Genomic DNA, 23,727 nt, shown 5'->3' with positions numbered 1-23,727 from the left:
ATTCCCGCAACTGTAATTGATGCGGGAAGATTAATTTGGGTGCGAATAAGAAAGGCCACGCGAATGTGAGGTCATTGGCGTTCTCGCGCTTTCTTTCGACGTGCAACAACAATCTCTCTCTTCTACCCATCACCAACAACACCATCAACCATGTCGTCGTCACAACAAACAAACCTGCCGCTTCCGCAGTACTATGCCAAGACGCTCCAATCGCTCTTGCCAATCTTTGACGACTCGCTCCCGCTCTCCGAGCCCAGCACGCAGGCGCAGCTCGCCAAGGCGACCGACGACCTGTACCTCATCTCGCGCATGCTCACCTCGCTCGGCGTCTTTTCGGACAATGAGGGCCTGGACGAGCTGGGCGACCGCGAGCTCGTGTTCATGACTGTCCCCTGGGTGCTGGGCGAGGCCGAGGCAAAGGGCGGTCTGGGAGGCTACCCGGACCGCATCGCCGCGCTGAGGCGCAGCGACACGGCGTTCAACGCGTTCTTGGGTCTCTTGCAGACGTACAACGTCTTCGGGTCGGACGAGCAGGCCGAGGGGTCGAGCTCAACCGCGCCCGGTGCGGTCCCTTCTGACCCGGGACAGCGCCGCGAGGCCAAGATTCGCGCGTACCGCCGTGAGAAGGAGCTCAAGGAGCGCATCTCCGTAAGCACCGAGTTGAGGTTGTTGCAAACGCTGACAGAGCCAGGCCGCGCTTCCGGACCACCCAGAGCCGTCGTCCAGCCCATTGACGTTTGTCCTTTCGTTGCTGCCCAACGAGACCGGCGCGTCCTCGACATCAGTCAACGAGGAGGAGCCCGACCTGCGCAACGCCTGCATCCAGGTCTTGCAGCTGTTGCATTCGCTCACGACGACGACACTGGGCAACACTGCTATGGAGCTGAGTATTCTCTCGCAGGCTCCCTCCGAGCCCACGAGCGGACCGATCGAGGACCCGAGGACAAGGAGGCAAGAGACCGAGGACGCCCAGTGGCGACTGGACCGCACACCGGGGTCGTACAAGCCCAAGGAGCTCATCTCGGGTGGCGGCAAGGTCCTGCGTCCATTCACAATCTTGCCGAGCACGACGGCACTCAGCGACCGTGAACGCCTCCGCTCCGAGGTGTTCCGCGCCTCGCACCGCCTGCCGACCATGACGATTGACGAGTACCTGGCCGAAGAGGACGCCATGGGCAACATTATCCGTGGTGGAGGGTGAGTGCGAGAGCGAGCGGGGGGCGACGACGAGTGGCGGAAACAGGCCCCGTTTCATTTACAATTGTTTCTCTGTGTGGTTGCTGACGTCTCGTTCCAGGCAAGCAAGTTATGACGCCCCTACTGAGTCGGAATTGCTCGAGCTGGAAGCGGAGAATGACGGCACAGCCGCTGGCGCAGAGGCTGCCGAGAAGAGGCGGGCCAAGACTGAGAACTGGGCTCAGTACACGGACGATAACAAAAAGGGTGCCGGCAACACCATGAACCGCGGCTAGCCAGGCCCGGTCAGGTCCCCCAGCGAGTGCAAATGAGACTCTGTGCTGCCTGGGGGGAGAGGGGGAAGTTTGGTTTGTTTGGCCACCCCAGCGCAACGAGAGGGGTGTGTGTTATAGACCTAGTATATGTAGTAGTGCATGTGGTTGGTGCTTTCAGATGGCTAGACGGCGGGTTTGACGTTTTAGGCTTTGTTTCCAAGTTAGAGAGTGGAGAACCGATCGCCGGTTGCTCGACAATGCTTTTTGCTCTGTCCATCCTACAGAGCAGCTCGTCTGGGACACTGCGCTGTACGGTGTTTGAGGCAGAGAGCCGCGAGAGCCGCAAGAGCCGCGAGAGCAAAAGGGCGGAGCATTTTGTGTTGTGTCTGGTTGGATCCGACGTCCATCCCACGGATCCACCGAGCTTGTTGAATGTATGTTTGGGTGGTGTGTTACTCTTGTGGAGTGAACGTTCTTTAGGATCCATAACAAATTGAACCGCAGGGATGAGAGATGACGCACACTCTGTTCGAGGTCCGTGTCTGCCCCGGCCTGTGCCGGGAATGTGCGTACATGTGTTCCGTGTTCCGTGCAGGTGTCAGCCAGAAGACTGTGAATGCATGAGTGCTGGGTGCATGCAGCAGAGCACGAAGTACCTCCGTAAGGGAGCTCGTCGTCTGTCAGGTCCAGGCATACCGTGTGTGCGGCAGTGGTGTGGCCGGGAGGAGGAGGAGACGAATGCGGGACTGTGACTGTGGGTACCGTGGCACGCGCGCACGCGCCGTGGGATCGTGGGACGGTGTAGGGGGGGCGAGAACAGAGAGCGACCCAGAGCCAAGAGCCAGAGAGCACCGAGCAAAAGAGAGACAAGACCCGCTGGCCACTCGAGAGAGACCTCTCTTCGGCCCGCCGCCCACTTAAACCTTAACACCCGCGTCCACAGGCTGTGTGTCCTACGTCGCCGCATTCATCCATCTCACACCTCATCAGTCATCCAACTCAGCATCCCCCCGGCCCTCTCCCCCCCGCCATCCATCTCTTCCACTCTCCATACACCTTCGCATCAGACATATCTCTCGTGGCCCCCAACACACACACACCCTCTCTCTCTCTCTCGCTCTCGCTAGTCGACCCCACACGCGTCGTCGTCATCTTCCGCCACCCTATACCCCCTTCACATTCCTCCCACATCCCATTTGGCAAAGCCGGACACGGCAACACACCCACCGCGGAACGAGTTCCCGGCCAGCTATATCATGTCGGGCCACGTTCTCCCCCACACACAGCTCGACGACACTGGTGGTGTGGGCAGATGGAAGGACGCAGACAGCAAAGACGGCCAAGGCCCCGTAAAGGCTGCGTGTCTGAGCTGTCGCCAGAAGAAGGCAAAGTGTGATGGCGTCCAACCAAGCTGCGGACAGGTACGTCGCGTCATCGATGGCCAGCATCGCACCATGGCGTACAGCAGCTGACACGGACGCGTCGTTTTAGTGCTCGCGCAAGCAGATTGAGTGCATCTACATCAAGTCCAAGCGCGGCGGTGCCCGCAAGAAGCGCGTCGGTAAGTTGATACGCGCTGCCGCCCCCATTTTCGTGTCTCGCTGACTTTGTCAGCAAACCCGCCGGCCCCCATTGTCGAGTTCCTCAAGCGTCTTGACAGCCTCCTGAGCGTTCCAAACTTTGGCCTCCAGCATGCCGAGCCCCAGGAGGGCGACGACCCGACAAACGTCGTGCGAACCTTTGCATCCAACGAGGAAGTGTGAGTGGATGCGTGCGGACCTGCGCCCATGTGACCTGCGTCTGTTCGCTGACAAGCCCCAGCCTCCGCTGTTACTACAATGAGGTCCACCCTTACCTCCCCATCCAGCCGCCCCGCCACTACCTCGTAGACGTGCTGCCCACGCTGTTGACGCCCGAGTCGCCCTTCCTGCTCGCCGCGCAAACAATCATGACCCTTATCCCACACACCCTCGACCCAAGCCCCAAGAGCGCTAGCAGCAAGCGCCTCCGCAGTGCTGCGTCGGCGTCCCTTGGAAAGAAGACCATGGCCGCCATCGAGCGCCAGCTCGCAGTCGCTCCCCACCTCGAGTGCGTCCAGGCACTTACCCTTCTGGCGGTGTGGGAGTGGGGCAGCACCAACGACGCCGAGGCAGCCATCGCGCGCTACTCACAGGCCGTCCAGATCGCCATGGCCATAGGCATGCACGACCTCGACAAGGACACCCCCAAGGACGCCAAGGGCAATGGATATGCCCTCGAAGGTATCAATTGGCGCAAGGATGCGCTCCGCCGCACCTGGTGGTTGCTGTATTGCTACCAGATCACTGCGTCATTGGTCTCGGGTATCCCAGCTCCGGTGGGAACCGACGACCCACGCATCAAAGTCGACTTCCCCGTCTGCAGCGACAAGGACCGGACATGGTCGACGTGGATCAACTGTATTCGCGAGTGCTACCGCATTGTCGGCCTCGTCAACCAGATTGTCTTTTCGGTCCCGCCGGACAGCGATGCTCCCGGTCTCAACTCGTGGGCATCGCCTGGCGAACCCGGCGAGCTCAAGGAGAAGCAGCGCCAGATGCTCTTTATCGACAAGGAGATTAATGAGCTCATGAAGCAGGCCGAGCGCATGTCGATCATTGAGCATGTCCCCGGCGGCGAAGACGAGGTGGCCAAGAACCAGCAGAGCGCGTGTCGCTTTGCCCTTGCGGTGGCCAACATTCATCTCCACAGGTGGACTGCCTTCCCCGAGGTTTCCTTCTTCTCAAAGCGCATTTGTGGTTTCCCCAAGGGCGAAGATGACGACGAGGTTGACTCGCCATCCCAGCTCTCTGCGGGCTCGGGTGCTGGCGTGAGCCAAGGACAGACGAGTCCTGCGGACCCCAACCCGCTGTCGACTCAGCAGCGCCAAGTGTCGTACAATTCGGCACCGCCGCCTCCCCTCATCCCCGATCCAGGATATGCCGCCAACAACATGGCCCAGTACCCAGTTCCTCAGGCTACTGTTCCCACGCCCAATAACATTCAGTCTGCACCTGCCAATATTGGTACCGCGCCACAGTCCATGCCTGGTGCCGGCGGCGGCTACGGTGACGACATGTACCATGTCGACCAGATGATGGCCAACTTTTCTGTCAACCACCACCAGCCGCCGCCGCTCCAGCAGCAGCAGCAGCAGCAGCAGCACCAGCCTGCGTACGCGACGACGTCCCAGCAACAGTTTAACAACTATGGCGCCCCGCCCCAGCAGCAGCAGCAGCAGTTCAACGCCAGCCCCCAGTCGCAGACGTTCTCGTCGCCCACGTCGCAGCAGTATGTTGCCACTCCGGCTCAGTTTGCCCCGACTCCCCAGACTATGGTTTCCACCCCGTTCACCCCCAACTCCCAGCCACAGTACCCCACTCCGGCTCCCCAGCCTCAGCAGCAGTACTCTGCCCCGCAGCAGCACCAACAGTACATGCCCGGTGCATACCCTGGCCAACAACAACCCCAGCAGCAACAGCAGCAGCAGCAATACTACCCGCAGCAGCAACAGTTTACCCCCAACGCCCAGCAGACGTTCAATGCGAGTCCCCAAAGCTCTACTTTGCAGACGTACGCATCGCCGCCCGGAAACATGGCCATGCAGCCGCTCCAAAACCAAAACTCGTACACTCCGCCGTACCCGGCCCAGCAAATGGCTCTTCAGGTCCAGCCTGGACCGTCCACTATCAGCCCTGTGTGGAACTCGAATGTGATGGAGTGGCAGCAGAACCAGCAGCTCTACGACGGTGTCATCCAGGACATGTGGGACCCCAACTCGTTCCCCACCTACCTGCCGCAGCCATGGTTTGCGCAGAACAATGGCGCCATGCAGCTCTTCACCAGCGGCGAGAACCAGCTCGCACAGAGCTACCCTGCCTTTGAGCTGCCACCCGAGATGGCGCCCGTTCACGACATGGCTGTGGGTGCGCCCAGCGGGTCTGGCTCTGCTGGTGGCCCGGGTTCCCTCGGCGGCTTTAGGAAGCACAAGGCGTGGGGCGTGGACGACAAGGGCGACCCGGATGTCCAGGCTGCCGAGGAGGCCGCCGAGGCCAAGCAGTCCGAGGCCTTCCCTCCAGGCTTCAGTCTTGCGCGCTGCGCGACTGCCGCACACACGATTGTGCGTCTCGAGATTCTGCACCGCAGTGCGGCCATGGCGGCCGACGACGGCATCCCGCGCTGGATCCCCTTTTGCTCGTGCGGTCTGGTGTCTGGCGCATACGCATTCTTGCTCCTCATCCTCGCTGTCGAGGCGCAGAACGGCTACACCGACGAGAGCAGGCAGCAGGTCGAGGACCTGTTCACCAACGTCAAGATCATCCTGGCTGGCCTTGAGGCGTACGGTGTCATGTGGGAGGGCATCAACATGATGGCGACCGAGGTCCGCTCGGCTATCGACTATGCGTCCAACCTCGCCTCCGAGGTCCGCAGCCAGCGCAGCAACGCATCGTCTCCGTCTGTCCCATCGTCTCTCCCATCTGTGTAACAGTTGATCTGTGTCCCAAACAAGAGTGTGTGTGTTTGTGCGTTGTGGTTATTTTTTGCATAGGTTATGGCTATTGCAGATGAGATTATCCTAAATATATACGTGTGTGTGTGGGCGTGTGTGTGCGCCGCAGCCCGCAGCCTTCAGCCCCCTCTGTAAACCCTCTTTTCGCCAGTCTACAAGGTCACCGCGACCAGCGCGGCAGACACGACGAGGGCCAGGAATGGGCCCGGGAGATAGTATGTGCTAGAGTATGGGTGGTGGTGCGAGGTCGCCGCAGACGTCTTGTTTGCGTCGGTCGCGTTGGCCGTGCTGTTGACATAGGCCCAGGCGCACATGGAATAGTTGAACAGAGTCAGGTCGTAGCCCGTCGTCTTGTTGATGGAGGTGAGGTTGAACGAGGACGAGTAGTTTGCCGCCAGGGTAAAGTTGAGCGGCATGGTGAGGTTGACCGTGTTGGGGAGGGACGTCGAGTTGGCCGTCGAGTTTGTCGTCGAGTTGTACGTCCCATTGATGGGTGCCGTCGAGTTTGACAGTGCGGTGGTGTTGGCGGACGACGACGAGGACGAGTTGGACGCCACGGTCGTGTTTGTCGTCGGCGCCGTGGTGGTAGTGTTGCTCGCGCCCGTCGAGTTTGAGCTGGACGCAGTCGCATTGCCCGCGACCGTCGTGTTGAAATACGACGTGTTGGACACGGGACAGCTGAGCTCGTACGTCGCGTTCGCCCAAGTGGCCCACGCAATGTTGACAATGGGCGGGGGGATCGTCGGCGTCGGCGTAGCGACCGACACGTCGCCGACGTCGCTCGACGACTTGCACTGCTGCAGGCTCTTGCCTTGGTCCGCCTCGCCAAACGCGTCCATGACCGCCGCGACGTCGTCGTCTGTCCCCTCGCTGGCGACTTGACAGAGCCACACCTCAGCCGCGCCGGGCAGGAACGTCCCGCTCGCAATGTTCTTGACGCTGTCGACGACCTTGACGGTCCCGCCGCCGTCGGTGCATGTGGTGGTGGCGTTCGAGGCCTCGATCATGGCGATGCACCCGTACAGACCGTCAAAGGCAGCCCACGTCATGGACAGCTGCGACGCAGACAGCGCCGTGGTCGTGAAACTTGTCAAGCCCATGGTTTTGGCGTGCTAGTTTAAAACGGACGGGAGGGTGGAAGGGATATGGGGGAACAAGGGGGCGGTGTGTGGTGGTGTGGTGGTAAAAGGAATGTGGGGGAGCACGGGCGCGAGCGCAATGTTGTCAACGACGAGATGGAATTTAGTTGGTCGTAAATGTCGAAATGAGTGATGGCAATGTTCTCATCGATTCAGTGCCGAGAGACAATGTGAGCTGCCTGGCAACCCCCGGGCAGACGAAAGGAATTGCTTGGCCTGGGGTGTGCCAGGGCGGCCGACGTCGCCAAGCGGCGCGTGCGCGCGGTCGTGCATTCCGGGGTGCTCCATCGGGCCCCGGGTGCTGAGAGCTTGTTTTCGTCGGCTGTGTTTTGGATGCGAGTGCAAGTAGCTAAGCAGTAGTTCTGCAGTCTGCACGACGTGTGTGGCATTGCCTCTGTATACAATGAGACGCCGATCTGTCGATCACGTCGCCGCCCCGCGGCCTACAAATCCTACGACCGGCGCTAGCAAGGGGGGCAGCAGGCCGTAGACAGGCCGATCCTCTATATTTTCACTTCAATGCGGAGCCGATGACGAGTGGTTCCTTGCCCTTCTCCTCAACCTGGGACCTTGGGACAGAATCACTTTCGAGCGCAACCATCCACACACCGACACACGCCTGCGATGGCATCGCACGCTCGGCAGTGTGTGAATTTTTGGACGCGTCGGGCAAGATGGTCTGAACCTGGCATCGACGCCAGGAACCGCTTGTTGGCGTGTTTTCAAACGATGAGAGAGCAATGCCAAGCCCGCGACAGCGCCAGCGCCAGCACCCACAGCCGTGGCTGCTGCTTTGTGGCGGCCACAGCTGGGTTCTTTGGCCTGCCAGCGGAAAAAAGCACGAGTGACTATGCAGATTCATATTCACAAGCTACATGGTGTTGCGCGCAGAGGCGCGTATAGTACACTATAGTTGGACGACGACGTAAGTTACAGAGATGGCCCCATCATGCAAAACGAGATTGAGATTGAGACACACGTTACTTCGTATTCGAGTTCGTTAGAGGGCGTCCTCGCCGGCGAACAGCTGGTCGCTGACGGCGTCGAGGTCGCGACCGTCGACATCGTCGTCGCCTCCCATGGCCATGGCGAGCTTGGCCTCGTCCCTCGCGCGCGCCACTTCGAGGAAGCTCGCGTAGCTCCACGTGAGGTCACGCGCGCCGCGGTTCTTGCCGTCGCTGCTGCCGATCTGCTCAGCCATGCTGCCGTAGTGGCGGCGAGCGGCACTGAGACCGCGGAGGAGGAAGGCGTCGGCGACCTCGCCAATACGCTGGGTGGCAACGTCGTACTCGTCCGAGCCGCGCGTCCACTCGCCAGCAATGGGAATGTCGTCCTCGTCCTCGTTGAGAATGTCGGCCCAGAACGAGGCAGTGAGCGGCGAGAGCTGGACAGAGTCCGCGAGGGCAAAGGCGGCTTGGGCGCGGTACAGCACCTGCGCGACGGTGAAGGTGGCAATGTACCACGGGTTGCCGCCGCGGAAGCCCACGCCGTCGTACACGTCCTCTGCGTAACGGCCGACCAGCCAGCCGTCGGTCCAGCTGCTGCTGTCGCTGTTGAGGCTGTACAGGCCGGCAAAGGAGCGGACGTACGCGAGGAGTGTGGACAGGACGGCGGGCGAGTTGGGCGCCAGGTCGGTCACGTCCTCGGACGTGTGCCTGACACCGGCATGGATCACGGCCAGCATGGACGCAGAGTCGAGACCTGCGCGCGGGGTGGTGTACTGAACAGAGTGGGAGGCAGCCCAGTACCCGGCAGTGGTGTTGAAGTGGTTTGGAAGCTGGAGAGCGAGGCGTTCCGCCTGGGTGCCATAGTATGCCGCAGCGTGAGTGTCGCCCAGACGCTTGGCCAAGAGGGCGCCGGCCTGGAGAGCACGGCGCGTTACGGCGTCGGTGAACAGGTGGCGGCCGTCCAGCTCCTCCCAAATGTCAAAGCTGGGCAGCGACCACATGTTGGCGATCTCTTCCAGGTCATTCTTGATGACACTGCCGGAACGGCGCAGCGCATTGGAGTTGTACAGGTGGTTGACAACAAACGCCCTGTCGGCCGGGTACCCGCGGTCGAGGAGCCAGTGGGCATACGGGATGAGGGCGAGCGCACGCAGCGCAGGTCCATCACGCTGAGGGCGGCCCCAAGGGTGGGTGAACGGCTTGCCGTCGACATGGAACTTGGGCTCGGAGAGACCGCCCGACCACAGGTCACCGGACGGGTTGGGCACGACCTGGAGTTCGGCCTGCGCACGGGCGTACGAGCGGACAAGACCTTCGAGGAGAGGGTGTGTGTGGTTGTGTGCACGAGCGTGTGGGGGGGAAGTCGTGTACTCCCAAGGGCGGAGGTAGTCATCGGGAAGGAAGGAAGGTAAGAGGGACGAGACGGTCAGTGCACTGTCGCGTGACCACGTAAAGTAATAGTCGGGCTGGTTAGGCTCGCCCTTGCTGGGTGAAGCAATGACGAGGCCGTCCATGGCGCCAGCGGCTGGGCCAATGTTGGCGAGAACACCATTCCAGGCCAGTTGACGCTGCGAGTGGATCCACTGGTCGAATTCGCCAGACGTGCCGGTGGCGGCGGCGGTGGTGGCGGACGGATCGCAGGCAAGGTAGGAAAAGAGGATTGCGGCGTAAACTATGCCAGCAATAAAAGGAAACAAGACAATGGCGCGCCACGGACGCTTCGGCGCATCGTACTCGTCCGAGTAGTTGTCGCCGTCAGAGCCATAGCCAGAGGTGAAGCCGCTGTATGGGGATTCGGGAAGAAGACGCGAGGTTTGCTTCTCGAGAAGAAGGGGGGCACGTGAGCCTCGATCCGCGCGGACGGCGTCGGTGTAAGCGGGGTAGACCGCGTCATCGGTAGTGACCGAGCGGCCAGCGAGGATAGACTGGAGGTACGAGCCGCGCACTGTGGGTGTAAGTATGGGGTGGCGGAAGGTGGTGGGGGTAGTGGTGACGGTGGCAGAAGCTTTTGGGCAAGTCTCTCGACGCGACAGTGACCCTACAGCACGACGACGACCAAGTGGCAAAAAAACCGGGTCGTGACTCACCTTGTTGTTGTTGTTGCTGCGGTGCAGCGGCTGCGCTCTCCTCGTCGTTGTCTGCGAGCCAGAAGTGTGGGCGGGATTTAGAGTGAGGCATGGTATGAATGGAAAGGGGAAGGGAACTGGCTGTGCCGACCCAGACGCGCGTGTCTGTATTATAAGCAAAACGGTCACGGTCTGTCAGAAGCGTCACCCAAAGCGAGATCGGGGTGTCAGATGAAAAAGACCGCTTTTTTTTAGCCGGCTATGTCGGTCACTCTTTGCTCCGGTGGCGTCAAAACGCGGGGCACCTGGCACGCACGGCGGCGCGGCGGCGGCAGTGGTCTCGACGCGGGGGTGGGTCTTGTGATCATTGTGATCGAGTCAATGCCGGCTACCCGGGAGTGCTAACAGAGACGCGTCTCCGCCCGCGGGTGCGGCACAGACGGCGTCGGAGGCTGGGCTACACACACCTTCCGCACAGCAAAGAAGCGGACACCCAACGCGGCGCCCTGCTACGGGGCGACCACGGCCGCAATGACGTCAGGGAGGGATAATAGACATTATTGCAACCTAAGAAAACAAGTTGGATACAGACTGGTGAACTCCGAGCGGATGCGCGGATGCGGATAGGCATGGTCGTGTGGTCGCTGATCTACGTCGTCGACGGCTTGTCCTTGTCCACTGTGTGTGTGTGTGCGACGGCAGAAGTTGGTAGTGTGGGTGTATGAGTGCAGTAATCTGCGACTTGCTTGCCAGTGCACCTATGAACCTCGTTGCCGTCGTGGTCGATAAATACGACAAGCTTCTTGTCCTCTGCGTCTGGGTCGTTGTCTAGAGCATGATCGACGACAGTAAACGCTCGGGGAGGGATTGAGGCGGGATCTGGCATGTATCTGTGGGACATGGTCAGTGCCAGTGAACGAGATACCAAACTTGCCGATCGGTAAAGAGGGCCTCGTTATAACCCTGCTTTTGCAAACAGCCCCACGAGTCGATGCCCTCCTCCCAGACGCTGTCCATGGCGCCACGGGCAAAGGTGCGCACAAAGGCAAGGCTCGGCACCATGAAGTGTGGCCAGCGCTCCTTCACGGCGCTCTGGGCCTAGTATGAGTGAGCACATGATAGATGTAGCAACACCCACCTTATTGAATGCGCGCTCAATGACCATGTCGGTCAGTGTTTGCCATATCTCGGGCGTGTGGACGATGCGGCCAAGCTGCCTCATGAGGATGGGCATGTGTGCCTTCCTGTGCGATACAATCAGCGCAATCTGGGAGGCAGGGCCAGCGTGAGGCGTACATGCGGTAGGCTACATCAAAGGTGGCAACTGCAAAGTCCACCTCGTCGAGGGTCTCGTCCATGTCGCTGCTGTCGAACGCTGCCTGCCATTTGCGGCTTGCCGGCTTGCGCAGCGGGCTGCCCATCGGGCCTTTGCGTCCAGTCTGCCGTTTCTGATGGGGTGTGCAGACCAGATGACACCGTTCCAGTCGTTGCGCGGGAACTGTTGTGTGGCTGCGGGGAAAGGTGCGTGTATTGCTGGATTGAAGGCCATTTGTGATGGCATGATGGCCTGATGGAGCTGATGGATGGTGATTGCACGTGCAACAAACGTCAAAGATCAACAAAGGTACGAAGGTGGCGTGACACGTGACTCAGTCCACCGGTTAACCGGTTTTTGTAATGGAGCTGTACCGGCTATATACCCGGGAGCACCACGGCCGCGTCTCTCCACTGCTGTTCTTCACGGAAGGTGCTTGGCCTGCTTGGACGCGTACTGACATGCACAGGGTTCTACAAGGCATTGAAATGGCCCTGCCGGCTGCACATCTGACTCAATAGTGGCGCTCGTTTGTCACGACATGACACAGCTAGTACATTGCACACTTTTTCTCTCTAGCGCACCCCCGCCGCTCTCTACCTAGAAGCACCGCTGTCACAGTCCATGACGTCCTCGCCCTGTTCGACGAACCGCTTGAGCTCCTTGCGCCACGGCTCCCACGCCTCGCCGTACTTCTTCAGCAGGTGGCCAAGCTCGGCACGCTGCTCGATGATCACCTCTGGCAGCGCACCGTCACGAGGCACCGCCCAGACGTCGTTGAACATTTCGCCGAGCTTGGGCTTTGGCAGCTTTTCGCTCTTGTTGAAGATCTTCAACACCTCCTTCTTGTTGGCGGCGGCCATGGCCTTGTCCTCCTCCTCGGACCACCACCCCTGGGTCACGAGCCATGCGCGGAAGCGAGAGATCGGGTTGTCTGTGAAAAGGGAGAGGGAAAAAGTCAGCGCCACACAATTGAAAAATCCCCGTGTTTTTTTGACGCAGGCCATCGAGGCCGGCCGAAAACAAAGGCGGGTCGCAAACTCACCGACGACAGTCCACTCCTTGACCTCTTCGATCGGCCGGTACGCGCTCGAGTCATCCGAGGTCGAGTGGTGACCGACACGGTACGTCATGGCCTCGACAAGAACACCCTTCTTGCCCTGCACTGCGCGACGACGGGCCTCGCGCGTCGCTGCAAGAACAGCCAAAGCGTCGTTGCCGTCCACACGGATAGTGTCGATACCGTACGCGGGTCCACGCGACGCGATACCGTCACCAGCATACTGGTCAATGACCGGGGTGGAGATGGCGAAACCGTTGTTACGGCAGAACCACACCAATGGGCCACCAAGCACGGCGTTCATGTTGAGCGCTGCGTGGAAGTCGCCTTCCGAGGCCGCACCGTCGCCAAAGTAGCAGATGACACAGTCGCCCTGGCGTGCGTCGTCTGTCTTGAGCGCGTAAGCCGCACCGGCGGCCTGGGGAAGCTGGGTAGCAAGGGGAGAAGTGATGGTGTGGAAGCCAAGGTCGGGAGCTGTGTAGTGCACGGGCATCATGCGACCTTTGCTGCTGTCGTCGTCAATGTTGCCAAAGCACTGGCCCATCATGCGAGACAGGCTCATGCCGCGGTACAGCAATGCTGCTTGCTCGCGCTGTCGCTGTCAGCGTGTTGCGTTAGCCAGGGGTGAAACAACTCACGTATTGACCAAACACCTCGTCGGTGCTGCGCATCGCGGCAGCGCTGCCAACCACCGCCGCCTCCTCTCCCGAACACTGCATGTAGAACGAGATTCGTCCCTGGCGCTGCGACTGGTACAGCACGTTGTCGACCATGGGGATCAGAGCCATGACCTTGTAGATCTTGAGAGCCTCCTCCTTTGTCAACTGCGGGAGCTTGGCACCCTTGACTGGTCGACCTTCCTCGTCGAGCACACGGTATGTTGGGATGGTCTTGGCGAGTCAGTTCTGGCAACAGTATCAACCTTGCCGGGCCTCACCTTTGCCACTGCGTTGAACCACCCTTGCTCTGCGTTCCACCACGACTCGTGCGCACCACGACGGAGTGGGCTGCTCATCCTCCCTGCACGGGCCGCGCGGTCCGCCTGCGACTCGTCGACATACACCAGCTGACGAGGGTCACGGGGACGGTCCGTCCTTGGGTCGTCCATCGAGTGCAGCATCAGACGGTTCAGCGATGGGTGAGGGGTAAAGTGAGGCAGGGGAGTAGGGGTGGGCAATGGCGAGCCGGTAGACGTCGTGTGGTGCACGGCCGGCAGGTCGGGTGGGGGGCCTGTAATCTGTTTGCAGATGTCAGTCCAAGTCACTTATCGGAGGTTGCGCCACAGCCACTCACCAGGTTACGCTGCGAGAGCGACGCGAAAAACGAGCGCGGTACACGGGCGCGACGGATCATGGTGGTTGGGGAGATGTAACGATGCATGATGGAAACTGTTGCTGGGGTTATCAAGTATATGGTGCACTGAGAGGGGGGTTTGATGGGAGACGTGTGATGCAGTGTCCGGAGCAAGACTACAAACCCCAGGCTCCGGCCGGGGCTCGTGATCGTCGTCACCGAGTGTGGGGTAATCGGGTGTGGGGGCTGGCGGGGAGCAAACTGGCAAACAGGGGCAGGTCACGTGCCGGTTGCCTGAGAAACACATACACATGACATACCCTCACCAGTGTACCAATGTAGTACGGTCCAGTGCGCGCCATTGTGTTTCTCGGCAACGAAAAATACAGACAATCCTGGCAAGGTAAAGCCTCCAACGTTCGCATTGTGATTTCGGGACTTGCATAATCGTCGGGCAACTTGTCCCTATTGTCCACCCAAACTGATTGAAATGCAAGCCCTATAGCCGCCTATGTTACGACTGCTTATTGCTCCATTGAAATTCGACATGCGACTGTTTGAGCCCTTCGATGCCATGCCTCTTAGTAGTCTTGCGCGCTTGCTCTACAACTTGTCACTCATGCATGTTATTCAACTTATAGACTTCTAGGACCACACAACCCTGTCTCCACAAACCCAGCCAAGAAACCTGGTTCTTCATCCCTAACGACCCCACGACCCCTTTGCCGTCCCTCAACATCCCATGTCACGTCTCCTCCCCTCCGCTCAATCCCTACGCACCGCCGTTGTCCGACTCGGGTGCAGGCTCTGTAAGCTTCCACACGAACAGGATCAAAAACGTGATCGCCGCAATGGCCACGGTGATCCCCAGCGTGAGCGCCCATTGGACATCGGGCCGCGGGCCATCGTCGCCGAGCAGCGGCTGGCGCTCCGCATCCTCCTCGTCCACCGCGTACAGCGGCATCCGCTCCTCTTGCGGCGAGTTGGTCACGCGCTCGTACGCGCTTTGAGTGGTGGTGCCTTCTGCGCGCGCTACGCCAGACTCCTCGAACGGGTCCTCGGGAACAGGGCCGGGCACCCCTGTAGCGGGGACCCGCGGCGCCGAGCCTCGGCGCGAGGACGACGAGCTGGACCGGTGCTTGTGCTTGTGTACCGGGGGGTCGCTTGGGACCAGGCTGGTCATGATGCGGCCGGGGAACGGGGAAGATGCCGACAGGCGGCGCTGGTGCTCGGGAGCGGGCGCGAATGTGACTGGCATGGTGGGCAGGGTAGACGGGGACTGAAGGGATGAAGTGCTGGGACGGGGGAGGTAGCTCGAGAGGTGCGGTTACGGCTCTAGGTGATGTCTTGAGGGTCTGCAGTGGCAGCTACAGCCCTGTAAGATGTGTCTGACCTCAACGGAGGTGCGATGGAGGGCACTTTGTTGGGGCGCGGCTCGCACCGGAGATGGGCCGTGGACTGTGGGGCGGTCCACTGGACGGGACACTAGGTGCCAGTACTGGGATGGAGTAATGTCGGCGTCTGGCTGTCAGCGGCGCTGACGGTGTGGCCGTACGGATGTGTGGACAGAAGGGTGTGTCGATGTTGAAGAGGATATCAGCAATGGACAAAATGCTATGTCAGTGGAGTTTGATTGTCCCACACCGTTAGCCGGGAATGACGCGGATGGCTTGTGGTGGGTGGCGTGCCTGGCTGGTTGTTGCCGGTGGCGAATTGAACCCACCATCCGTTTAGCAACAGCGTACGATGCCACCGCTCATGTGAGCCACCATTGTGCAGACAGTGTACAGGTACGCTTGACAACATCCTCGACATATTGAGTTGACTAAGGGAGGCTAAAATACAGTGCAGTTCGGCGGACCACTGACCACATCGACTGGACCAGTCCCCCTCGACCTCAATTATCTTATCACCCGCTCACTCCAGCTATATGATCCTCATCCAGACACGCATTCCCGCCCCATTTTCATCTTGCCACTCCCTTCATTCGTAGTTTGATGTCGGTACAAAGGCTTTTGTCGCTGAGAACGTATCTTGAGTCCGTTAGCGTGGCTATGTAGATGACCCGGGGGGTGGGGCTGTTGGTCGCACCTGCCATGTATGTCACCGCTGACGTCGATGACGTTTGACGTACTTGAGGAACAAGGAGATTCTACAGCTCAGGTCGTAGGCCAGTTCAGCCTGCAGGTTTGGGTGCAGGTCCACTTTCATGCCCTCGCCATCGACCACGTCCACCACTCGAGCATACTTGGCAATCAAGTGCCGGTGAACGATTGGATCAAGGAAAATCGGGGCATCCCGAACGCGGACTGAAATGAACCGTTGCCTGTCATCGAAGCCTTGAGAAGACTGCACCTCAACAGTGATGGTGCGGAAAAGGATCGGGTCAAGTCGCTTCTGGAGGGTCCTGGACGTGGCCCGCCACTGGAAGAGGGTACGCACGTCGGAATAAGCTATCACTTTGTCCAGGATGTAAGGAAAGAAGCCACCGTCGATGGTCACACGGGGTCCGTAGTGGGGGCTTGGTGTGGCCGAGAAGAAGCTGGATGGAGGAAAAGTGGATGTCATGTTGATCGTGGCCAACACCTGTGGGGAAACGGTGGTTGGTCAGTATGTAGCAGGCCGCACGTGGTGGTAAAGAGTCATAAGTGAAGAGGCGACGGTGAAGAGGAGAGTGGTGACGTCGTAGCATCTGAGGTCATGAGATTCAAAATCCGAAAGTAATTGGAGGGCGTAAGCATGTGCGTGTGTCCTGAGCGAGAGAGAGACAGGCCGGGCTGGCAGTCTGACACCCATCTGAAGTTGCACAAAGGACGTGCAGGAGCATCATGACATCACACTATCACCTGTATGTGATCTCCTCACTTCCACCGAGGGCGCACCAGCACAAAATGTCTGTATACGTAGCCGGCTGATGCATGATCTCCGAACATGTTCCTTCTGACTTGGCATGCATGTATCCTCCTTGGAGCCCTCAGCCTATGCCAGCGGGCTGGCATGGCAAATCGGGCCACACTGTCGTAAAGGAACCCGGTGTTGAAATCGTCGATAGCAGACGGGCTTCGCCACCTGTGCATCCCAAGAGCACGCCGGCCATGGCCAGTGGCTCCAGTGATCCAGTGATGGTTTTCTGGAATATTCGAGCATTTCCGATTATTTCTCGCAGAAGAGAGAAGGACATAAAAAGGTGGACGCTAACAAGCCGTCCGTGTGGCCCTCGGTCACGGCCACTCTTCCAACGGAAACTGGTGGCCACGCAATGTGGACATCGCCGCCGGCTGCCGGCACCAGTGTCTCTTTAAGCCGGCGGCCGCTTTGGATTAGAACACTGATGGTTCCGCTAAACCTTTGCTTCACGTTGCTTGCTCAGCGAATTCGAGGCACGTTAATTGCTGGACGGCTGTAGGCTGATGTGGAACATCGCCTCGAGCCCGTCGGTGTCCATACGCACTGCAGCTCTGGACAAGATATATAATAGCCATCGTCGCGTCGCTGTATCATTATGGCCTCATCAGGTTTCAAACACCTAGTCCTGTACACAGTTACACAGTCTTTGCGGCCGTCACCATCATACTTGCGACATCTTTAACTCGCCCCGCGCCTCGCGTGCTACCCAACCTCATCAACAGGTCTCATCACACGCCCCCCTACACAATGACCAACAATGACAATGCCGACTTCCGCCAGTGGAACCGTCTCGCCGACGGTATGAACCGGTACCACAACAGTTACCGGTGGGAGTACAAGAACGTCTACGAGAACGCTGCGGGCGGCTTCCACGTCAAGGGCCAGTCCCTCCAGGGGTTCCTTCAAGAGGCAGCGCAGCTCGCGATCCACCTCGGCAACCACCACCGTGTTGAAGAGGCCCATATCTTCCCTCTTCTCGCCAAGAAGCTCCCACAGTTTGCCGCCACCAATTCCGAGCACGTGAAGGCTCACCGCGGCATCCACGATGGTATGGCCAAGTACAGTGCGTATTTGAGCAAGGCCACGGCCAACCCGTCGAGCTACAACGCCTCGGAGCTTCGCAAGATCATGGACGACTTCCACGACGTGCTCTTTGACCACCTCGACCAGGAAGTCAAGGATATCGGTGCCGAGTCGCTCAAGAAGGCCGGATTTACTCTCCAGGAGCTCTCCCGGTTCCCCTTCTAAGAAGGGCACATGTTCGGCACCGCCCGTACGTTCCATCCTCTCCCCACCCTGCACCACCTGGCGTACCCAGCCAGCCGGCCGGCATATACCGACCGCACGCAGGTCATTTTACCACTGTACCACTGTACCACTGTCCTGCCATACAGACTCTAAGCAGCCCTGTCACAACATACCCTATCATTCAACGGCAACGCCACAGGTTGCTTGCCAAGACCTCTGCCCACATGGTACCTACCCTTGTTTGTAACAGAATGCATCAGAAGGTTTCCACCAACCCACAGACCAGAAGTGTTGCAGCTGCAGTTGATACATGCAAGTGACTAACTGAACCATGTCGTTGTCGTGTCGTGAGCGAACCAAATAACAGGCCAATGTTTATCGGCAGAGGAGGCTGACCTTATCTCATCGGAAATCTCACTCTGATACTCCGCCGAATACATGGGTACATGGACCGCCCGCCGTTGTCGGAGCGAACAGGCTCACCGCAAAGGCGGGCGCCAGTGGGCGTGCAGGACCACTCGTAGCCTTGGAAGTCGTCCTTACAAGTTGACCAGCTGACAAAGGGCAGACATTGTTAACATCATGTACAATCAGGAAGGGTCGCGCATTGTTGCGCGCAATGTCGTTTCTTGCGCCTCCGCTGTCGATCTATGACGTGCAACACGTGCGGCAGAACCGTGCGAGCCAAGGAAATATTGATAAGCAGCCTCGTTCGCCATTGCTAATTGAACAACCTAAATGTATATACAAGAGCAATAGACTTTCAAAGTTGCCGACCGTGCCGAGATGCCGACCAGCCGTAGCCCACACGCGCCACACGCCGTCGAACCGAGCACGTCGGAGCTGGCCGTGCTGCAGCCGACCGAGCAAGGGCGGGAGGGGTGGGCCCACCAGGTCATAGAGCAACACCACATGGCCCCCCCGAGGTTTTGACGTTCTACTCAACTTTTCTCATCGCGCGTATCGAGGACATCTGGCTGTGCATAACGGTGTACCACAAGCAGCATTGATAAAAACCGGTGGACGACAGCTCGGGTCACCCCCTGGTATATTTTTGTGAAAACGCCCATCGCGCCACCCACGACAACAAATCCCTTAAGGCTCTGGCCATCGCGGAAGTCCGGATCAATCTGTGCGAACCGCTTCTCTATTATCACTTCTCATCTCCTCTTCACTTTCAGCACCGCGGTTCGCCCTTACAGCGGTACTCGCACACAATGGCGAACGCCAACGACGCGCGGGATCCACTCCCGAGCGACCTCCCGGCGTCGGCACCGGCATTGAACGATGTCGAGGCCGGCGCGCACGACGGAGCAGGCTCGCCCACCCCGTCTCAGACAGTGGTGGACAGGAAGAACAAGAAGGGCGGTCTCACCGAGGGTGATGACATGCTCGACGACTTGCCAGACAACAACCTGATGCTGGTCATGCCCTGGTATGTTGTTGACTGTGGCGCAAGACCACAACACGCTGACCCGCTTTCCAGCCTCGCCCTCGTTCTCTCCTCGCGGCGCGGACCAGACCGTGAGATTGTCTACAACCTGACCTTCACTGACGTCCCTAGATCATCGCCACGGCTCTCCCAACTATTGCCGAGGTGTTTGATGCCACGCCATCCGAGTATTCTTGGGTCGCGACTGTGAGTTTGTGAACACCGAGTGGCTATGGAGGAATCGAGTCGGAGGGATCGAGACGGCTGGCCCGATCCCGCGTTGTTATTCCGCCTTCTCATCTGTTGGCAGCGTTTGCCTTTACTCTGGCAGGATGTCACGGCCAATATGCGCCAACAACCTCGTGCGTTGTGGAAGTGTGCTGACATCACAAGGCATACCAGCTGGCCATGACACTTCTGACACCTGTCAACGGTCGCGTTTCGGACATTGTCGGCCGCAAAACCTCTGCTCTATGCGCCATCATCATCTTCACAATCTTCTCGGCACTGTGTGGCTGTGCCAAGAGCATGACCTGGCTCATTACCGCCCGCGCCTTTCAAGGCCTGGGAGGCGGCTCCATCATCGGCCTTACCTCCATCGTCGTGTCCGACATTGTACCTCTGCACAAACGTGGAAAGTACCAAGGGTTCATGGGAGCGGCATGGGGTATTGCTGCTGTCGTTGGCCCGATTCTGGGAGGCGTCTTGACCAGAAGGTTTCGTGGAGATGGTGTTTCTGTGAGCATTTTTGTTGCAACGGAGTCCTGCTGACACGACAGACATCAACTCCCACTTGCGGTGTCGCGTTCATCCTCCTTGTTGTCACCCTCAAGCTCAACAAGCCCACCGGCGGCACCTTCCGCCAGCTGGCGCACACTTTTGACTTTATTGGCCTGTCCTCATCATGGTCTCTGGTGCCTTGCTCATCGTGGGCTTCTCCTTTGCTGCGGACCACGGGTTTGGCGACAAGGCCGCCATCGCCTGATCGTGGTTGGTGCTGTCATGTTCGCCGGTGGCATCATCAACTGTCTTTATACCAAGCGCACGGCTGTCATTCCTGCTGTAAGTCGGGCTGTCCCTGAGAGATTATATGATCGCTTGCTAATGGGAAAAAGCGCGCATTCAAAGTCCGCACGACGCTCTTCTTCCTCATCGGCTCGTCCCTCCACGCTGCGGTAAGTCGCCACCACAAATGTCGCCACGCACACCACTAACAACCCTCTCCAGCATTCATTCCTTCCAACTTGCTGCTGCCCGAGTTCTTCCAGGGGTCCGTGGCGCCGATGCTTTGCAGAGCGGCTACCAGCTGCTCACATATGCGCTCGGCGTCGCATGGTCGACTGTATCGCGGGACAGATTCTCTCAAGTGGCACATTGTCCGGCCCATCCCATGGTCTGGCTACGTGGTCGCCATTATCGGCTACGGCGTCATGTACGGCACGTTCAACTATGACCTGACCTTGGCCATGCAGTATGGCCTGCTGATCATCCCCGCCGTGGGAGTGGGGTTCTCGCTCCAGACCCCGCTCGTCATCTTACAGCGCGCCATGCCGCTCAAGGAGATGGCGTCGGTCACGTCTGCGTGGGTGCTCACGAGGTCGCTGGCGGCTCGGTCGGCGTGTCCATCTTCACGGCCATCCTCAACACCAACATTCGTTCGCGGTTCGCCAAGATCCCCGGCTACGGCACCGAGTTTACCGCCCCGACATCGTCGGCAGGGTACAAGGCCATCCACGACTTGCCGGCCGGCGATATGCGCAACAGCGTCCTCGCGGCGTTTGCAGACTCGTTCAAGCCGTGCTGGCTCGTCTCGCTGGCCCTGTTCGCCGCCGCGCTGCTCATCACCCTCCGACGCGCGCGTACTCGCTCAACCGTCCCCGCGGTGCCGCTCTCAAGACTGCCGCTGCGGAGAAGAACGAGGCCGCGTCCGAGGAGGCCGAGACCGAGGAGGAGGAGGCAGTGAGGGCCGAAGCCGAGAAGGCAGCGGCCTACGGTGGCGGCAGCGAGAGCGCCGTGTCCGAGCTCCACACTCTCGCCAAGACCCTTACCAACACGTCGAGCCGTCGGGGCACTGAGGCCGGCGAGCCGGTGCTCGAGAAGGAGAAGCGGGTCAGTGGTGACGATGAGCACGGTAACAACGCAGCACGGGAGACGAGCGAGAAGGCTTGAGAGCGCAAGACGATCTAGACACCCCTGCATCACATCACACATCCACATCCATCACACATACATTTAACTGTCATTTTAATGCAATTCAACTCTGCACTATGAGACTGCACACTCGCTACATCGGTTTAGATTTCCTAAGTTTGATTTTTGGCTAAATAATGAATGGACACACTGTGGTCTCTGCGGGACTCGGTCCTCTCCCCCACCCCTAACCCTAAACCTGTGCGGCGATGGCGCTGTCCTTGCCCTTGTTGCCGGCCGAGAGCAAGACGACGGCGTACTTGCCCGAAATCTTCCATCCGGCTCTTCCTCGTCGAGACGCGCGCCCACCTCCTCGGGATGCCGACGACCACGTCCGACTTGATGGTGCGCAGCGAGCACACGGGCGGCGCACCGGGGTCCGAGGCCATGGGTCCAATAGCGTTGGGGAACGTCGACTGGATGGGAAGTGGCAGTCATAAGTGAGCTTGCGGTGGTTGAGGTCGCCCTTGAAGATGACGAGGTCCGACTCGGAGAGGTACTGGAACAGGTCGGGGCCTCGTTGTTGAGGTCCCAGAACGAAAAGCCGGTGCACCAGAACGGGTGCTGCTCGTACTTCCACTTGCCCTCCTTCTCGTACTGCTTCCAGCGGCGGCCCATCGCGCGGAGCTGGTGCATGTCCTCCTCGGGCGCATCCTCAAAGAGGTGGCCGTGGAGACACGCCGTGTTGAGGATCCAGTCCCAGTCCTTGCGGGTGACGTCCGAGACGAACCAGGGAATACGCTTGCCGTGGAAGACAATCTGCGAGCAGATACCGGCCTGGATAAGCCAGTCGGCGTAGACCAGGTCGCAGTAGAGCTCGAAACCGGCATTGTCAAGCACAAAGTCGACACGGCCGCCCTTGAGGGTCAGGACATAGTCGGCGAGCTTGTGCAAGTCGTTGCCGAGAATGTTCTTCTCAGTGGCGGCGAGGTGCTCGCCGCCGTCGACTGGAGGTTCTTAATGTCCTCCTCGGTCATGTCGATGAGGAGCGACAGGTCGGTCGAGTTGCCCCACAGACAGACTGGCAAGTGTCAGTACAGGTCATTCGCAAAGGGTCAAAGACCTACTCTGAGTGAGTTCGAGGAAGATGAGCTTGTTCTTCTCCGTCGACGATGGATCTGCTGGGGCTCCGAGAAGCGTGCCGCGAGCTCAAACACGGCCTGAGCCGAGCGCGAAAAGGTGTCGCACTTCTGGCGGAAGAAGACGTCATACTCGACCCAGTACTTGGACAGCGAGAAGCACTCGCGGAACGACGGTACTTGTACGCCTCGGCAAAGAGCCACGGAGCGTTCATAAAGTCCTTGCCGCGGAAGAACTTTGCAATCTCCTTGTTCCACAGGGCCACGTCTCCGGCACCGTCGTCGACGATGGGGCGCAGCTTGGCGTTGCCGTGGAGGTCGTCCATGAGCTGCTGCATGCGCTCGACACAGTCGAGGAGGTCGAGGACACGCCCCTCGTCGTACTCCTGGTTAAGCGTCTGGTAAACATCGTTGATCGCCTGGCCAAAATAGTTGGCAGGCGCACGCCCATCGTGGCCTTTATGGGGCGTCAGCCACACTGCGATCTTTCGTAACCCCCGTTTCACTGCTGCTTCTCCCTTCAGAAGCCTTTTCTGTCCCCTCTTTTCCCACTTACATGAGCGAACGAGTACTCGTGGTAGCCACGGTATGCGGGCCAGGGGGGCTGGTCTAGCATTGGAGTCAGCACAGCTGTACCCTCTCAGCGGAGGTGAGCAGACTTACTAGGGTTGACACGAGTGGGCGTACGAGATAAGCCTGTTGGGCATGAGCATACAGTAAGCCGACGGGGCGCTGTGCCAAGAGCGATTAGACTTACCGCTGGCTTGTTCTCTGCCTGCTTCTGCCTCGGCGGGAGGTTGCCCAGGTTGAGCTGCGCGATGGTGAGCTCAGTACTCGGCGACTTATGAAGGCACGCGGCGGCGCTGGTGGTGGCTCAACACATACCATGGTCTTGGACGGCGCCTTGGCCGACGGATGAGCTTTGGATGCCATTGTGGATAAGGTGTGACAAGAGTGTGTGGTGGTGTGTGTGTTTGCAGAATGTGATGGAAAGAGAAAGATCAAGAGTGAGCGGTTATGAAGGCTCCGTCTCTGGGTCAGTGACAGAGAAGCTGGCACGGCGGGGGGGGCT

At 59.4% G+C, this 23,727-nt stretch overlaps 11 protein-coding genes across 11 annotated transcripts; 4 read left to right on the top strand and 7 right to left on the bottom strand.

Annotated features, from left to right (window-relative positions):
* Positions 1-150: 150 nt before the first annotated feature.
* EHS24_003304 (uncharacterized protein) lies at positions 151-1,472 on the top strand (the record flags this gene model as incomplete). Its single annotated transcript, XM_028618996.1, has 3 exons — positions 151-648; positions 692-1,197; positions 1,298-1,472. The coding sequence occupies 3 exons, from the start codon at positions 151-153 to the stop codon at positions 1,470-1,472; spliced, it is 1,179 nt and encodes a 392-aa protein (XP_028472492.1).
* Positions 1,473-2,707: 1,235 nt separating this feature from the next.
* Positions 2,708-5,955, top strand: EHS24_003303 (uncharacterized protein; the record flags this gene model as incomplete). Its single annotated transcript, XM_028618995.1, has 4 exons — positions 2,708-2,872; positions 2,943-3,012; positions 3,066-3,210; positions 3,273-5,955. 4 exons carry the CDS (start codon positions 2,708-2,710, stop codon positions 5,953-5,955), a joined length of 3,063 nt encoding a protein of 1,020 aa, XP_028472491.1.
* Positions 5,956-6,131: 176 nt separating this feature from the next.
* On the bottom strand, positions 6,132-7,079 carry EHS24_003302 (uncharacterized protein; the record flags this gene model as incomplete). Its single annotated transcript, XM_028618994.1, has 1 exon — positions 6,132-7,079. One exon carries the CDS (start codon positions 7,077-7,079, stop codon positions 6,132-6,134), a length of 948 nt encoding a protein of 315 aa, XP_028472490.1.
* Positions 7,080-8,118: 1,039 nt separating this feature from the next.
* Positions 8,119-10,243, bottom strand: EHS24_003301 (uncharacterized protein; the record flags this gene model as incomplete). Its single annotated transcript, XM_028618993.1, has 2 exons — positions 8,119-10,010; positions 10,153-10,243. The coding sequence occupies 2 exons, from the start codon at positions 10,241-10,243 to the stop codon at positions 8,119-8,121; spliced, it is 1,983 nt and encodes a 660-aa protein (XP_028472489.1).
* A 537-nt stretch (positions 10,244-10,780) lies between these two features.
* Positions 10,781-11,552, bottom strand: EHS24_003300 (uncharacterized protein; the record flags this gene model as incomplete). Its single annotated transcript, XM_028618992.1, has 4 exons — positions 10,781-11,021; positions 11,117-11,223; positions 11,270-11,375; positions 11,428-11,552. 4 exons carry the CDS (start codon positions 11,550-11,552, stop codon positions 10,781-10,783), a joined length of 579 nt encoding a protein of 192 aa, XP_028472488.1.
* A 490-nt stretch (positions 11,553-12,042) lies between these two features.
* On the bottom strand, positions 12,043-13,859 carry EHS24_003299 (uncharacterized protein; the record flags this gene model as incomplete). The annotated part of the gene is made up of 5 exons (XM_028618991.1): positions 12,043-12,380; positions 12,492-13,098; positions 13,145-13,396; positions 13,444-13,743; positions 13,800-13,859. The coding sequence occupies 5 exons, from the start codon at positions 13,857-13,859 to the stop codon at positions 12,043-12,045; spliced, it is 1,557 nt and encodes a 518-aa protein (XP_028472487.1).
* Positions 13,860-14,571: 712 nt separating this feature from the next.
* Positions 14,572-15,057, bottom strand: EHS24_003298 (uncharacterized protein; the record flags this gene model as incomplete). Its single annotated transcript, XM_028618990.1, has 1 exon — positions 14,572-15,057. One exon carries the CDS (start codon positions 15,055-15,057, stop codon positions 14,572-14,574), a length of 486 nt encoding a protein of 161 aa, XP_028472486.1.
* An 845-nt stretch (positions 15,058-15,902) lies between these two features.
* EHS24_003297 (uncharacterized protein) lies at positions 15,903-16,367 on the bottom strand (the record flags this gene model as incomplete). The annotated part of the gene is made up of 1 exon (XM_028618989.1): positions 15,903-16,367. One exon carries the CDS (start codon positions 16,365-16,367, stop codon positions 15,903-15,905), a length of 465 nt encoding a protein of 154 aa, XP_028472485.1.
* Positions 16,368-17,453: 1,086 nt separating this feature from the next.
* EHS24_003296 (uncharacterized protein) lies at positions 17,454-17,954 on the top strand (the record flags this gene model as incomplete). Its single annotated transcript, XM_028618988.1, has 1 exon — positions 17,454-17,954. The coding sequence occupies one exon, from the start codon at positions 17,454-17,456 to the stop codon at positions 17,952-17,954; it is 501 nt and encodes a 166-aa protein (XP_028472484.1).
* A 1,217-nt stretch (positions 17,955-19,171) lies between these two features.
* Positions 19,172-21,555, top strand: EHS24_003295 (uncharacterized protein; the record flags this gene model as incomplete). Its single annotated transcript, XM_028618987.1, has 9 exons — positions 19,172-19,389; positions 19,441-19,486; positions 19,519-19,593; positions 19,780-20,124; positions 20,166-20,300; positions 20,502-20,561; positions 20,754-20,957; positions 20,984-21,268; positions 21,301-21,555. 9 exons carry the CDS (start codon positions 19,172-19,174, stop codon positions 21,553-21,555), a joined length of 1,623 nt encoding a protein of 540 aa, XP_028472483.1.
* Positions 21,556-21,651: 96 nt separating this feature from the next.
* EHS24_003294 (uncharacterized protein) lies at positions 21,652-23,588 on the bottom strand (the record flags this gene model as incomplete). Its single annotated transcript, XM_028618986.1, has 8 exons — positions 21,652-21,670; positions 21,728-22,523; positions 22,644-22,697; positions 22,819-23,112; positions 23,208-23,259; positions 23,319-23,351; positions 23,413-23,466; positions 23,541-23,588. 8 exons carry the CDS (start codon positions 23,586-23,588, stop codon positions 21,652-21,654), a joined length of 1,350 nt encoding a protein of 449 aa, XP_028472482.1.
* Between the last annotated feature and the right edge of the window lie 139 nt (positions 23,589-23,727).

Source organism: Apiotrichum porosum, assembly GCF_003942205.1.
Source record: "Apiotrichum porosum strain DSM 27194 chromosome Unknown scaffold_16, whole genome shotgun sequence".
NCBI lineage: Eukaryota > Fungi > Basidiomycota > Tremellomycetes > Trichosporonales > Trichosporonaceae > Apiotrichum > Apiotrichum porosum.
This window is presented reverse-complemented; position numbering and strand designations above follow the sequence as displayed.